This window comes from Harpegnathos saltator, unplaced genomic scaffold, assembly GCF_003227715.2.
Source record: "Harpegnathos saltator strain DR-91 unplaced genomic scaffold, Hsal_v8.6 scaffold27, whole genome shotgun sequence".
Lineage (NCBI taxonomy): Eukaryota > Metazoa > Arthropoda > Insecta > Hymenoptera > Formicidae > Harpegnathos > Harpegnathos saltator.
This window is the reverse complement of record NW_020230061.1, coordinates 132,500-147,866: the sequence shown is the minus strand read 5'-3', so window position 1 is coordinate 147,866 and position 15,367 is coordinate 132,500. Positions and strand designations below refer to the sequence as shown.

General features: G+C 36.7%; 1 protein-coding gene across 2 annotated transcripts in view; it reads right to left on the bottom strand.

Moving 5' to 3' along the window:
* The window catches only part of Sk2 (Sphingosine kinase 2), a 72,868-nt gene extending 58,834 nt beyond the window's left edge, over window positions 1-14,034 (bottom strand). The window contains exon 1 of one of the 2 annotated variants that reach the window (XM_025299362.1): window positions 12,465-14,034. In XM_025299362.1, coding sequence (XP_025155147.1) covers window positions 12,465-13,008 — 544 coding nt within the window. In that variant the 5' untranslated portion in view covers window positions 13,009-14,034. The remainder of the gene's footprint in view (window positions 1-12,464) is intronic. The other variant, XM_025299361.1, reaches the window with a different exon arrangement.
* Between the last annotated feature and the right edge of the window lie 1,333 nt (window positions 14,035-15,367).

Here is a 15,367-nt window from a genome sequence, read left to right as displayed (position 1 = left end):
AATATTTTTAAAGAACATAATAAAAGTTATTCCCCCCCCCATCCTCTCGGGGTAGGGTGGGTGATAACGTTCAAATCTCAAATGGGGACCCACATTTTTCATTACAGAATTTGCCTTTTATAATAAGCCGTAGTTCGCCATACACCCACAGTGGCGCGTCGAGCAGTTCCCTCTTCGATTCAGGTTCCCATTTGAGATTTGAACGTTACCACTCACCTTACCCCGAGAGGATGGGGGGGGAATAACTTTTATTATGTTCTTTAAAAATATTGAACAGGTATTTTTTATTTCTCAATCCAATGATCATTTCTGGAGAATTGCGGAAAATATAATTTTTTGCGATTACAGCGCCATCTATCACGAATAAAAAAAAAAGTTTCGGACAAAATTTATGTATTTCGTGGCGTAGAATCCATATCTGCAATAAAAAATGGTGGTTTCCATTTAAGATTTCAAAGTTGCCCCCAACCCCCACCCCCAGGGGGTGGAATGGGAGGTCGAGTTTGGTATCATTGGATGTCTCCCTTCGAGACTAACAACTTTCATTAACCACTTTTTTTTATCCAATGCATAGTTCTCGAAATATTTCAATGTCTTCAGATAAATCGTGCACCCTGTATATAAAGTTAAAATGTAAAAAAGATATGGATATTTACTTATCAATATATTGATATTTTGCCATCAATGTGATCTTTCACCAATATTTTATCAATGCCTTATCTTCGATATTCTTCTTTTTACACATGATTCAGTGACTAATCTTGCCTCAATGCTTTGTGATCAAGTAACATTGAAGGAAACATTCGATCTTAGATAAAGTAATACTACAATTTACACAGACAATAGCAACTTTTGTATCTTTCAACGCACTATTTTATCGCCTTATTTATTAATTTGTCATTAGTTGATAAATCACTCACACGCCAATAAAAAGCGAGATTGTTTCCAACTTAAAAAAAACTGCTGAAATGTATCTTTTATCTCAAGTATTACGTTTACAATCCATAAATAAAAATTTATAGGACGTATACAAAATCTGTGTTAGCATAATATAAATTTATTATAAAACGTTATTATATAGAGAGCATTTATTAATAAAATCCGTGCTAAAATTAGATATTCGCACTACACACATGTGAAAATTACGCGTGTAATACAAAAATTTAATCTTCAATAAAAATGTCGATGTTGACAAAATATCGACGTTGCACATCGATATTTATGGAATATCGATACTAATTTTTGATGATAACATTGGTGATCAAATATCAATACGACTTTTACCAATGCGGAACCCTAGTGTAAATGTTGACAGAAAAATTTTGCGAGTGCTATATAATATCGTGACAAAGCGCTATTTCATTCGCGTGACGCTCGCTAATATTCGTTAACATTATGATCTCATGAAGCAAAGTGTTTTGGCAATCCAGCAACGATAGTTGTTGACGTTTCTACGAAGCCCATTATGGGCGTTACTTTTGTATCATCTGACATGATTGATATGTAAATTTCAGCGACTGTTTGTATTGGCAAAATTGCCGGGATCGGACTGCGCCAACTAGAAACATTAGACATGCTGAACGAAATATCGTTTTTAACTGACAAGTAAGAATGTTTCACATGAAAATACATCCGTTTCGAAAATATGTGCATTCATCGATCTCATCCGATATTACGTTTCAGCTGACCTTAAAAGCACATCCGACAGTCAATGAGAGAGTATCTATTTTCGAAAATTGAAAGTTTCAAGGACAAATTCTCCCACTAAACATCGATTGTGTTTTGAAGTGCATCAAAGAAAAAATATTTAACCCTTTGTGTGGCAATGTTAAGTGCACTTATTACCCTTTTCTTTTTCTCTTTTATGATGTACTATTCTTATAGTATAGTGAATGAAAGTTTAATGAAAATAAATAAGATTTCACTTTTTTTTATATATTAATACTTATTTTACGTGTTTCGCATGATTTTTATATCCAATTGTTCATTTTTAATTATCTATAAATAAATGAAGTCGAAAATAGCGACTTAAAACAAATTTAATTTCTTGGAAAGTATTTAAGATTAGAGACTGAAAATTTTACTAAATTCTTTACATGTCAAAATATAAAATATTCTTCCCAGAATTTTTTGCACGTCCCAGAATTTTTTGCATGCTGGATTTTTTATAAACGAATTACTTGGATGAATTTTGTAAATCTGATGTGAAATTTATAATTAACGATTTGAAAATCCTTTATATCGTTAATTATAAATTTCGTCTATATATATTATTTCATACTTATATTAAATTACACGTATATGGCAGCTATTTTGGATCTGTTATTTTGAATTTTTGAAATCTGACTTCAGATTTGTATGATCCAAAAAACATAGAAATGCAAGATTTCCGTCATATAAAAAATGTACCGTACAAAGAGTTAAACTGTTCTGGAAACGGATACACGTTTGTTTGCGTAATGGTTGCTGTATATTTTTTTCAATAAAATTAGAAAGATATCAAATGGTTACGATAGTAAGATAAGATTAAAAGCTTGCACGATAATCAGTTATAACGAGTGCTAAAGTAACAATGTATGAGACACTCGAAAGAAAATACCTTCTATCCCTAAGAAAGTGACAGAACTTTCTCATTTAAATTGCGCGCACTTCTGAATCTGAGGTTATCATTTTTTTTAAGTTGATACAACTGTCAGTGACATTTGTGTCAAATTTCAAACCGCTATACTCATTAGTAAACAATTTATAGTAGTTTTTGTTAGACAGTGATTGTTTTCCATGACGATTTTTACAATGTCGAAATCAGTTGATCAAAGAATTTGCATTAAATTTTGTTGCAAATCATATAAATTACATGCAAACGTTGGAAATGTTAAGAAAGGCATACTTTGGGGATTGTCTATCGCGAATGAGAATTTTTGAGGCCAAAGCGACCGAAGCAAAGTAAGTCGAAAATCAAAGTCAACCTCACAGTTTTCTTCGATTATCAAAGCGTGATAATCGCGTGATAAACAAAGAATTCCTCCCGGAAGGCCAAACGGTTAATAAAGAATATTATTTAGCCGTTATGCGGCGTTTACGTGAGGCCATACGTAAAAAACAGCCGCAATTGTGGCGTGACAACTGGTTTTTGCACCGCGATAATGTGCCAGTTCACACATCGTTGATTGTGTTGATTGTTCGTGAGTTTTTGGTAAAAAACTTAACCAATATCGTTCCGCAAGCTCCGTATTCGGTGCTGATATGGTTCCGTGCAACTTTTTCCTATTCCCAAAACTCAAGTTGCTCCGAGGACATTTTTTTGAGTCAATTGAAGCCATAGAAGGAAATTCGCTGCGTAAACTGAAGGCTATACTACAAAGCGCGTTCACGGAAACGTTTGAGAACTGGAAGAAGCGTTGGCATATACAGGGTTCTCAAAAAGTCTTCAAATGATAAAATATCTCGAAAACAATCAGTTTTTGGAAAAAATGTTTCAGGCAAAAATTGTAAGGTTTAAAATGATCTATTTACTGATCTTATCAGTTTGACCTTGGGTAGCGTCAACAAGGTCAGGGCAAAGTCACCTTGAACTTTTCAAATGGAACGCCCTACTTTTTTGGCATATTCTTATAATGTATTTCAAGAGCTTTCCAAAACACTATAACAAAGTATTTTTTTGTCAAGTACATCCCGAGTTATGAAGCTTCAAAGTTACAGTACCGTCGGCATTAGCATTACCCAAGGTGTACCGCGTGGAGGTTGCACGATTGGATTTACACCTCTTATGTGTGTGTGTGCGTGTGCGTGTGCGTGTGCGTGTGCGTTTGCGTGTGCGTGTGCGTTTGCGTGTGCGTGTGTGCGTGTGCGTGTGCGTGTGCGTGTACGTGTGCATGTGCGTGCGTGCGTGCGTGCGTGCGTGCGTGCGTGCGTGCGTGCGTGTGTGTGTGTGCGTGTGTGTGTGTGTGCATGTGTGTGTGCGTGTGTGTGTGTGTGTGTGCGTCTGCGTGTTATGTAACAGAAACAAGGATCCCACGGACCCCTACTGGCCAAATTATTACTGAAATACTGCTATCCCTATGAACGTTTAGCTCATTGTCAAATGGTAAAATGAAGACAATTTGAACATTTAATTAATTGAAAAATGTTGCACATCTTAAAAGATGAGATAAAGTCACTTTATACAACAGAAAGGGTTTGGAGTCATGAAATACTACGGGAGTGACGAACCGTGGGGTCCTTGTTTCTGTTACATAACACGCAGACGCACACACGCACACACACACACACACACACGCACCACACGCACACGCACACGCACACACGCACACGCAAACGCACACGCACACGCACACGCACACGCACGCGCACACGCACACACGCACACGCAAACGCACACGCAACGCACACGCACACGCACACGCACACACACACATAAGAGGTGTAAATCCGATCGTGCAACCTCCACGCGATACACCTTGGGTAATGCTAATGCCGACGGTACTGTAACTTTGAAGCTTCATAACTCGGGATGTATTAGGTTGTTCGGGAAGTTCGTTTCAAATTTTTGAAATAAATTAAGAGCGCAATATTTTACACAAAGAGGAACTTTATTGAAGTAAATATGTACCGTTTTGTTCAACGACCTTGGCCCATTTTTCAGGAAGCTGCATGATGCCTTTGCTCCAAAATAAAGGTTTCTTATTGGCGAAGAATTTATCAAGATGACTTTTGAGGACTTTCAAAGACTCGAATTTCTTGTCCCGAAGAAAATTTTTTAAAGAAAGAAATAGATAGTAGCCAGATGGGGCAAGGTCGGGAGAATATAGAGGATGAGGAAGAACGTCCCATTCGAAGTTTAACAGCTTCCTACGGATAGACATTGCGACGTGAGGTCTGGCGTTATCATGATGGAAAACAATTCCACGCCTGTTGGCCAATTCAGGGCGCTTCCGTGCGATGGCAGTCTTCAGTTCGTCCAGTTGAAGGCTGTACTTCGCCGCGTTGATGGTTTCGTTTGGTTGAAGAAGCTCATAATATACCACGCCCTTAAAATCCCACCAGATACTCAGACGAACCTTTTTCGCGTGAAGTCCCGGCTTGGCCACTGTTTGCGTAGACGCGTCGCTGGTTCCCCACGACCTCTTGCGGCTAACATAATTGTATAGGATCCAACTTTCATCGCCTGTTATAATCCTCTTCAAGAACGGTTCTTTTTGGTGCCGTTGAAGCAGCATATTGCAGACGTTCACACGTTCCAGCAACTGCCGTTCATTCATTTCGTGTGGCGCCCACACATCCAGTCGACTTGAGAATCTTAGCTTCTTCAGATGATCATGCAACAGACTTGTGCAGAGTGTCGGCGAGTTCTCTAACTGTCACTTGAGGATTTTCGTGCACGAGATCCATAAGAAGCGTTTCATCAACCTCCTGAGGCCGGCCTGAGCGAGCTTGATCTTCCATGTTGAAATCGCCAGCTTCGAATCTTCGATACCATTTTCGAACTGTCTGGTGAGTGACGCAGGCATCTCCATATATTGAGAACATCTCATTCAGGGTCTGCGAAGCCGTGAAGCCACGTTTAAAGCAATATAGCATCACATGACGAAAATGGACTTTTTGGTTCTCCATTTTTCAAACTGATTTCTGACGAAATAGTTGCACTTAGGAAGATCTGCGAAGTTTCTTTAGCGGGCTCATAGATCCGGGAATGTTTGTTGACAAACATAAAATCGTTTAGAGCGCCCTCGTTCTTACTGATTACATAGAAATGTGGAGCGCGCGAAATTTGAAACGAACTTTCCGAACAACCTAATACTTAACAAAAAAAATACTTTGTTGTAGTGTTTTGAAAAGCTCTTGAAATACATTATAAGAATATGCCAAAAAAAGTAGGGCGTTCCATTTGAAAAGTTCAAGGTGACTTTGCCCTGACCTTGTTGACGCTACCCAAGGTCAAACTGATAAGATCAGTAAATAGATCATTTTGAACCTTACAACTTTGGCCTGAAATATTTTTTCCAAAAACTGATTGTTTTCAAGATATTTTATCGTTCGAAGACTTTTTGAGAACCCTGTATGTATTGCTTCCAATGGGGAGTACTTTGAAAGCAACAAAATAAATATTGATGAATAAACTTCTTATGTGTTTTATTTCAAAAGTTCCATTAGTTTCCGGAAAAAGATATATCTCTTTCTCTTTAATTTATTGCACTCAGTTCAGAAGTCTTTCGAAAAAGAACAGACCTAAAGTCTATTCACAGTCTGTTCTTTTACTTAAGATCATTTTCAAATCTTTCGTAAAATCCTCGCTAATGAAACAATGGATGTGGATGCTGTACTGACCGTTTCATTGACTATAAAAAATTTGAAGATGAACTTAAATAAAAAAAAACGGACTACGAATAACCTTAATTTATCCCCAGTGCGCACTAGTGCATCCAATCGAATTCGCCATAAATTCATCGGAAGAAAAATGTGTAAACGAATGCACAGACCGACAAAATAACCCAAGCATACGATTATTTTACAATTTCCCGAAGAAATAGATTATGAATTTTAGAGAAATAGTATATAACTTCATGCGTTAAAGTTATTATGCTAATCTATACGTATCTGGTCTCAATGCGGCTTGGATGCTTTTACCTCGATGCAGTTTGGAACGTAGCCGATGGTTCAATGAGATAACTTGCTCTTATGATTAACTCTCACAAGTTGTCTCATTGGATTATCGGCTGCGTTCCAAGCTGCGATGAGAAAAACGTGACCGAACTGAACTCAAGTGTGCACCCGTCTGGACACGTTCTTCCATTTTATTAAGAGATTAAGCACGCATCAAATTGTTACGCATGCAAATTGCTTGCAACGTCGGACATCTCGAAGTACAAGACTAGTCAATTCTTCGAGCACTATTACCGCAACGATTGATCATCGGAATATTCTCGGAAGTATTAACACATTCTCACGTCGTCTTGAATAAATTGATTTTCAGCCGTGTACGATCATAACTATATACCATGCAAGCTCATGAATAGTGGCTTGCAATCGCACCATTTTGATGCTCTCATGATTCTATCGGGAAAAAAAGAACTGCGCAAACCATTGTGCAAATGAGTATATAATCGATGAAAAACAAATTGTGACACTTTAACCTTGATGAATCACAAAATACATCCGGGGTCGAACAATCAGTAAATCATATACAAATCTTCGCTGCTTTGTGATTTCCTCACTTGTGAATTTATACGTTATACGCTTAGCGCGCGCGTTCCAGAGTTTGTAACACGTGTTTGAAAATTATGTATCCCATAAATACAAAACATGCTGATACATTGTATCAAATAAACATTATGATTGCATTACGCAATTTATCAGCATAAAATCGTGTTCTGTAAACTGTTTTAACGCGATTCGTAAAAGCATTTCCTATTGTATGAAGTGACGCTGCTTCTTTGAACGGTTAGATCGCCAACTATTTGTCGGAAGAAAAAGTGATACTGGACTTTTTTACTCCGTTCTCCGGTCTCAAGAATAAATATATTGTTACAATAGCGCCCTGATTTTTGTTAATTTCATGATTTTGAAATTTCCAAAGGTCGATAAGTTAACAAAAGTTAGGACACTATTGTAATAATATATTCTTAAAACTAAACAGAGTAAAAAAGTAGTACTATTTTTTTTCCGACAAATAATTAGCGAGATATTATAAGTTAAATGTTAAAAAAGTTACCAAGTTTTTCTTAAATATCTCGAAAAATATTAGGCAAATAAAAAAATGTTTCAGACAAAAGTTGTCTAAATTAATTGATAGAAAAAGATGATATAATAAAAAATTGAGGTTTCCAACATTTTTGCACATTTCCAATGGTTTGTTGCAGCATTACCTAACGAAGTGAACTGAAATGTTTAAAAACGGTTAGGAATAATTTGGAAAAAGAAGCTCCAATACAAGAAACGAAGTAGAATATATTATGTTGTTTTGCGAATAGTTATCGACGATCTATTTGCCGATTGTCGCAACGCTCGGTGAAAATAATTATCAAATATTAATTTAAAAGCTTCACTCTGATTAACTCGTAGCATATAGCGTTATTATTTATCTCTATTTTCTTCATTGTTTATATTATGTTTTCAGAAATGTCCGAAGAACAGGCAACTCGTAACACAAAACGTTATGAGCGGAATAGGATAAGATGACGCATATTCAACAGAATAATGACGGATAAAGTTAGAGAATCTAGCGAGGTATTTAAAATTCAGTAAGAAAATGTATCTTCTGAGAATCGCTAATTGCGGTATTCATAAAAAGCTAGATCTTATATTTAAGATCATTTTAATTTCAACTTAAGGAGGTGCCATACTTTTGAAAACTTTGTCGGTAGAATACTGACTGTTTTCGGTAACATTTACGTCACTGATTGCGCAGCATCACAAATGCTCTTACAATGTAAAAATATATATAAAAATTAATTGAATCACCGCCCGATATATGACAAAAATGACAAAGAATTGCAAATTCAACATCTCGAATTGTCTCAGAGTAAAGATTTGCCCGATACACAAATTCTGTAGCTTATCGAAAGTGCATTTGCTTGCTAAGAAAAATTTCAATGAACATTTAAATAAACTTTTACATCTGAATTTAGAAGCTTAAATATATATACGAAAAAAATAATTTTCAGGAAGACTTCTATGTATGCGTGAAATGTAATAAAGCAAAGCAGCATACATTTATAGAAAATATATTACATGTATTAAATGTAATACATGTACAAGAAATACGAAAAGAAAAGACCGTGTTAATATTTATCTGATGATCGTTCTGACGACCTTCGATATTTAGACTGTCTCTATGTTATCGGTATGTTTGGAGTTTATAATCCATCGTGACAACAGATGAAATTTTTTGATAATAAATCTTTCAGATATATCATATTTGCTGCGTGTAGAAAACAAAGCGTTCAGTGAACGGTTAATGATTATTAGTCTTTACTGTTAGATTCCTATACTTCAGATCAATAACATCGACGAATTACTCAATCGTTGTGCAACCGTTGTGTTTTCTGAACGCAACTATTGTCAATACAGCTAGTGAATCAAACCACACAGCGCCTCAAGATGAACCTAAAATGATTTTGTATGATCAGACTATTGGCTTGTTTATTTTTTTCGAAGAACTAATACTCACTTTCAGAACTTATTAGGAAACAAATATGCAGCCAAGATTCAGTGGAAAAAAGAAGAATAGAGAGAACTGAGACAAAGTGAAGCAGAATATATAGTGGAAATGAACAAACCACATGAATATTGTACTGAGAAACGAACTCTCCTATTGGATATAAATGCGTTGTCAAAAAAGAGTGAACTTGCGAAAACAAATGGATTTCCACCGACAACAAAATTTAATGTCAAAAATGTTTAAATAAAGTTATACTATTTGGCCAGATGAATCTGGTTGGGTTAGGCTATATTTTTATTTACTTAATAAATTGAAAATTTGGGACTATAAGTTTTATTCACGATTTCAAAAACGTTTAAATAAATTATATATTTCAACACGTATTGTGCTACTTTGTCAGATGAATCAGGATTAATTCCGATTGTCTTATATGTTTTTGATAAATTTAAAGTTTAGAATTATAAGTTACAATGTTTTGAATAATATATTTGATATAAGCGATTTACATAGTATAGTGCGAAATAACCACGGACAATCGTTCGCTGTTACACGTTATTTACGCGTATGTGTTGTTATTGATGTCTTCTGAACAAGATGTTCATGAAAGCAATGAAAGCACATAATATTTATTTGACATTTATTGAATTTAACTTGCTTATTACTTACTACTTACTTGCTAACTTTGATAAATATACTGAATATATTTGATTTTATTCGAATATATCGTTTGAAGATGTGTATTTATTTGAATTTATACATTTCTTTCGTCAACATTCGGTGTCTAACAGCAGCAATAATGCCGTTACTTCTAATTGACGATACATCGTACTTTGTGTGGAAGTTCTGCTAATCTTCTCGGGATCCATTATTTTTTACATATTATATTCATTCAATGAAGCAAAAATTTAATAGATATATTCATCCGACAAAGTAGTGTAATACAAATAGTGATATACACGATGATTCAGAATAACTTGTTATTCTTGAAATGACACGGGGACTGTTCTTTTCAGCTGAACTATTGCTGGAATTGCACTGGTTCGAAACTTGAACTGACGAATACAGTAAAAGTTCGTAGGTACAGAAATGCGTTTATAATTATTCAAATAAAGATTTTATTTTACCTTCATATACCTCCATCATACGCAGGACCTATTTGGGATGAAGAACATAATAGTAATATATTGTTATTTCATGTGGCATAATTGATTACTATTAATAAAGGAGAAACTGCAGAAATGTTTAATAACTGTAGCTTTGTTCTTCTCAAATATATTGCCTAAACTGATGTAAATCTGGCCCTCGCAATATACTGAACTGCTTGTACTAACTTCAGACCTAATGCAAGCAGTGGATTGCTGCACTAAGTTTTGTTCCACCGATGGAAAGAACAGTAAAATCTGATGTCGCTTCTGCTAGAAAGAATGCTTCAGTGTACACAGTCTTCAACTAGTACAAAAAGTTCAACTGGAAAGAACAAACCCATGTTCTTGAACGAGTTCTAAGACAATTTTTCCTCTTGCAAAGTGTTATCTGAAGCTTAGTTTTTAGCTATAAAGATAGATACTTTGCTTTTTACGGGTCAGATATAAGAGGCAACGACGGCAGAACTCAACGTCAAACGCAGACGTTTACATTGAGCGCCTAATACAATAATAAGCTTATCGATGCACGTAATAACATTGCTAACATTATTTTTATAAACTTCCGTTAACGATCATATCAAATGCCGCGAGGGGAGTCTGCGGAGCCGACATACGTTTCTCTCCTTCGCAAACGCGTATGATTGCACAACAAAATGCAATAGTTGACAATATTGTTTGGTAGGAACAGATTAACACGATCGCTAAGCAGCAAGGATTAATGCGATCGTAATATTAAATAAGATTTTGAATTAATTATTGTATTAAATTAATAAAATGAATTAAAATTAATTAAGTTTAATTAAATTAATTAAATTTAAATTTAACTAAAATAATAAAATTGTATTAAATTAATTAATAAAATTATATAAAATTTGATAAAATCCAATTAAAATATTATATAATTTAATAAAAAATTTTATATAATTTTATTAATTAATTTAGTGCAATTTTATTAATTTATTTGATTTAATTACACGAGCATTTCCAAACTAGAAAGCACACTTTGAAAATATAAACGGAGGAAAATAGAAAACAAAAAAATAAAAAAGAATGTTAATCAAGTTGAAAAGCATCAGATATTCTTACTTTTAAGAAAACCGACGAATTTGTACACCTTTGTAAAGATTATCTTGAAAGTGATCTTTTATCACTCGTTGATGCGCGTTTGTTCCCGTAATATGTTAAGAGTTTTATTTTCAATTTTACATTCGGTTCAATCGTGAGTTGTGAATTTTCCTTCCTCCTCGTGGTGCGCAAAATTAAAAAGAGCAGACGTAACACTCCATCAGTCGCAGCCGAACGGAAGTTATAAAAATGATATGCGCAATGTTATTATGTGCATTGATAAGCTCATCGCATTGGGCGCTCAATGTAAACGCCTGCGTCTGATAATGTTGTACCGTTTCTACCTATCATTTGTACCCGATCCGTAATAAGCAAACCGTTTATCTATATAACTCAGGAACTAAAGAAATACACTCAAGAACATGTCACTTCAAGGACAACAAATTGTTCTGAACCACTTTGTATCTTATTAATCATATTTAAATATTTTTGCCATTAAACGTTGTTATCGGTGAAAATTCATTTGAGAGCAATCGTTCGACATAATTTGAAGTGTTTCTGCCAAAATTCGTGGCAATCTGGTGTTGGAAATTTCCATTGCCAAAAGTTTATCCATCGACAAGAAATTCGTCGAATAGAAATCAAGAAAAAGACTCACCGCAACCTTGACCAGCCGGCGAACTGTTGGGGCCCGGACATACAAAAAAAACTTAAGCAGTGAGATTAATCAAGATTGATTATTCTCCTTATGGCGCAAAAACATGCAACTGCGATTGGTCAGTTTGTTCACCGCTTATGCTTAGTACTTAACACTTAGAAAACCTACCGTGAATGGAACTTCACCCCATGTGAATTTTGTTTTGATCTTATTGAGAAAACATAACCACCGGCAACACTAATTTTACAGGTATTTATTCACACTATCAGTGATGACAACATTATATCATAAAACAAATCCATTCTCCCGTATACTTTACTACAAACATAAAAAAAATTACATTGGGGTGACATTTGACGATAGCTTTTAAGGATTAAGTTATTCCGAGACATAGACAGTTCCAAACGAAATCCAGATAGACAGATATATACTAACTCACCTCCCATCAGCGCGTCCAGATTACCATGGCTGGGACTCATGAGGTTCTTGGGCACGGGTGCATTAGCGACCAGGCATTTGATCGCCAGCCGCCACCTGCTCGCCTCGCGCAGATTGTCCTCATACTTGTCGAAGCTGCGGAAGCGCAACGTAATGGTCGTGCGTTCGCGCCTCAGGCCACCCTTGACGCGTGTCTTCTTCAACGCGTACGCGTAGATGTACAAGTACGCGGACGTGTCGAGCTCGTCGTAGTACGCCTGATAGCTCTCCGCCGACGACTCCACCAGCTTCACCTGTGACTTAGACGCACCCGGTCGGCAGGCGCAGCTTCCCGCGTTCCTGCGCTTCGAGCGCATACACCTGCAGCCGATGATGTCGCCCAAGGCGATCGTCTCGCTCTTGGTCGTGCCGTTATGCTCCTTGTGCAGACTCAAGCCCTTCTCCGTCAGTCGCACCTTGTAGTACGTGTTCCGCTTGGACGTCACGTAGAAGATCTCCTCGAGCACTGTGCTGCTCCCCGGGTTCCCCTCGCCGTTGCTCTCCATCGTCCGCTGATCAAAGCTGCGAGAGGCGCGCACCTCTCACTGCCGATGTGATCCACACACGCGCGCGTCTTATCTAACTGTCGTTTTCCTCGCTGCGTCCTCGCAGCCGAACGCGCTCTCCCGCCAGCTCGTCGATGAAACGGCCAGGCGAATAAGCGCGGTGGTGGTCTAATCGCTCAACATGTAGCCATAATCTCACATTCGCGCGCGCCCGGCGATCGTAACGGGAATCGAAAGTGGAACGAATGACGCGGGACCGACCAACTGATCGACTCACCGTAGTAAACAAACGACTCGCTCCTACTCGCGCTCCAGCTGAGCTAGCGCGGTGCTTGTGTTTACTGCGAGTAACAGCGTGATGTAACGTAACGTAACGTAGCGTAACGTAAAGCGACGTAACAAAATGTAACGTAACGAAGCGGACAAACCGAAAGTCGATATCACCGTCGCCGACGTCCGGACCACCGGTACACGTCCTTTATCGATTTCACTGAGGATAGCACGTGCACGAGCTAGCGAGCGAGCGAATAGAGCGCAACGACTGCTAACTGCTCGCGATCATCGTCACCAATCACATAAGCGAAGAGGCCTTTAAAGGAACAACGCGACGCCCATGGATGACGCGTCTCGTTCGTACAACTCGTTACACTGTTCCGCCTATGCTTCGATAAACAAAAAAGAAAAAGAAACAAATATCACATACGTTTGCGGGCGATCTCGGTGACCTACGAGCCGGAGAGTCTGTTTTGCGCGTAGAATTGTGCGATCAAAACGGTGGTGGCAATCGTCAACCAACTTGGAGCAACTCCTCAAGCGAACTGGCGTCCGTGCGGCTCGTGTGAGCCAATCGTAGTCAAGGCGAATATACACCGCGTGACAAGCTCGCGTCGTCGGGGCTGCTAACCCTGTGTGATCGGAAGTTCTGTAGAACTGACACTGTGCTCCCGGCTCCACTCCCACCATCGCCACTACCATCCCGGCTGTTACTCCTTCTCCGTGACTCGTGGATTATCCCCACTGCTTGACCGAGCTTGGATTTGATGCTTATGGCTAATTCATAGCCCTACTAGTCGAGTATTATCGCGTTGGAACGTTATATAATATGAAATATACCATTCATACAAGAGACATCGATTGTGTTGATTTATCTTACAGCTTTGTTTCATGAGTCGACCGTGAGTTCTGTTGAAAAGTGAAAATTTTCGGTTTCGAGAGCATTTGAAAATGTTCACACTTCATGAATTCACGTTGCAAGAAAAGTTCATAATTATGGATCTGTTCTTTTTAGCTGCACTACTGAACTGGTGCAATAAGTTAGAGTAAGAAAAATATAGAAATTAGAGTAAGAAAAAATATAGTTGTCTCACTCTAACTTATGCATTCAGTTCAGCAATGCAGCTAAAAAGAACAGACCATATTTCCCCAGGCTAATAACTTCCTCGATTTTTCTATGTGACTTTTGATGATTGTAAACTTCCAATTTCGTATTTATTATTTATATACAAAAGAGGGAAAAAAAGTCGGAACCTCTAAATAACATTAAAAATATGTAAGATAAAAAAAATTTTACAGAAATTGTATACAGAAAAAAATATATACAGAAATTGTAAAGTTTTAAATGAAACACCATACAACAATACTAGTATGACCTTGAACAACAGCAACATTAGGATCATGGGAAGGTCACCTTGAATTTTTTAAACCCCCATTTTTTATTATATCACTTTTCTCTACCAATTCATTTGAACTACCAATTAACGTGAACTTTTGTCTGAAAAATTTTTTTATTTGCTTAATATTTTTTGAGATATATATTTAAAAAAAACTTGGTAACTTTTTCAAGATTTAGCTTACAATACATCTTGTATCTTGCTAACTACTTGTTGAAACAAAAATTATACTAGATTTTTTGGTGCCAAGAATATGCTGTTACAATAATGTACTAACTTTTATTAACTGTTACTATAATATACTAACTTTTGTAAACTTGATTTCCAAAATTCCAAAGTTAGGCATTATTATAACAGTATATTCCTGAGACCAAATAGAAACAAAAAAATCTAGCACCACTTTTTCTTCCAATAAATAGTCATCGAGATATCGTAAGTTAAATCTTGAAAAAATTACCAAGTTTTCTTCAAATATCTCAAAAAATATTAGGCAAATAAAAAAATGTTTTAGACAAAAGTTGTCCAAGTTAAGAAATAAATGATATAACAAAAAATTGGGATTTCTATATAAAAAAAAGTGACGTTCAATGAATATCTCGAAAATAGTGCCATCTTTAAACAAAATAATATCGTTGTCTTATATTACCCTCCAAACCAAACAACTTTTGCCTAAAACATTTCTTATTCGA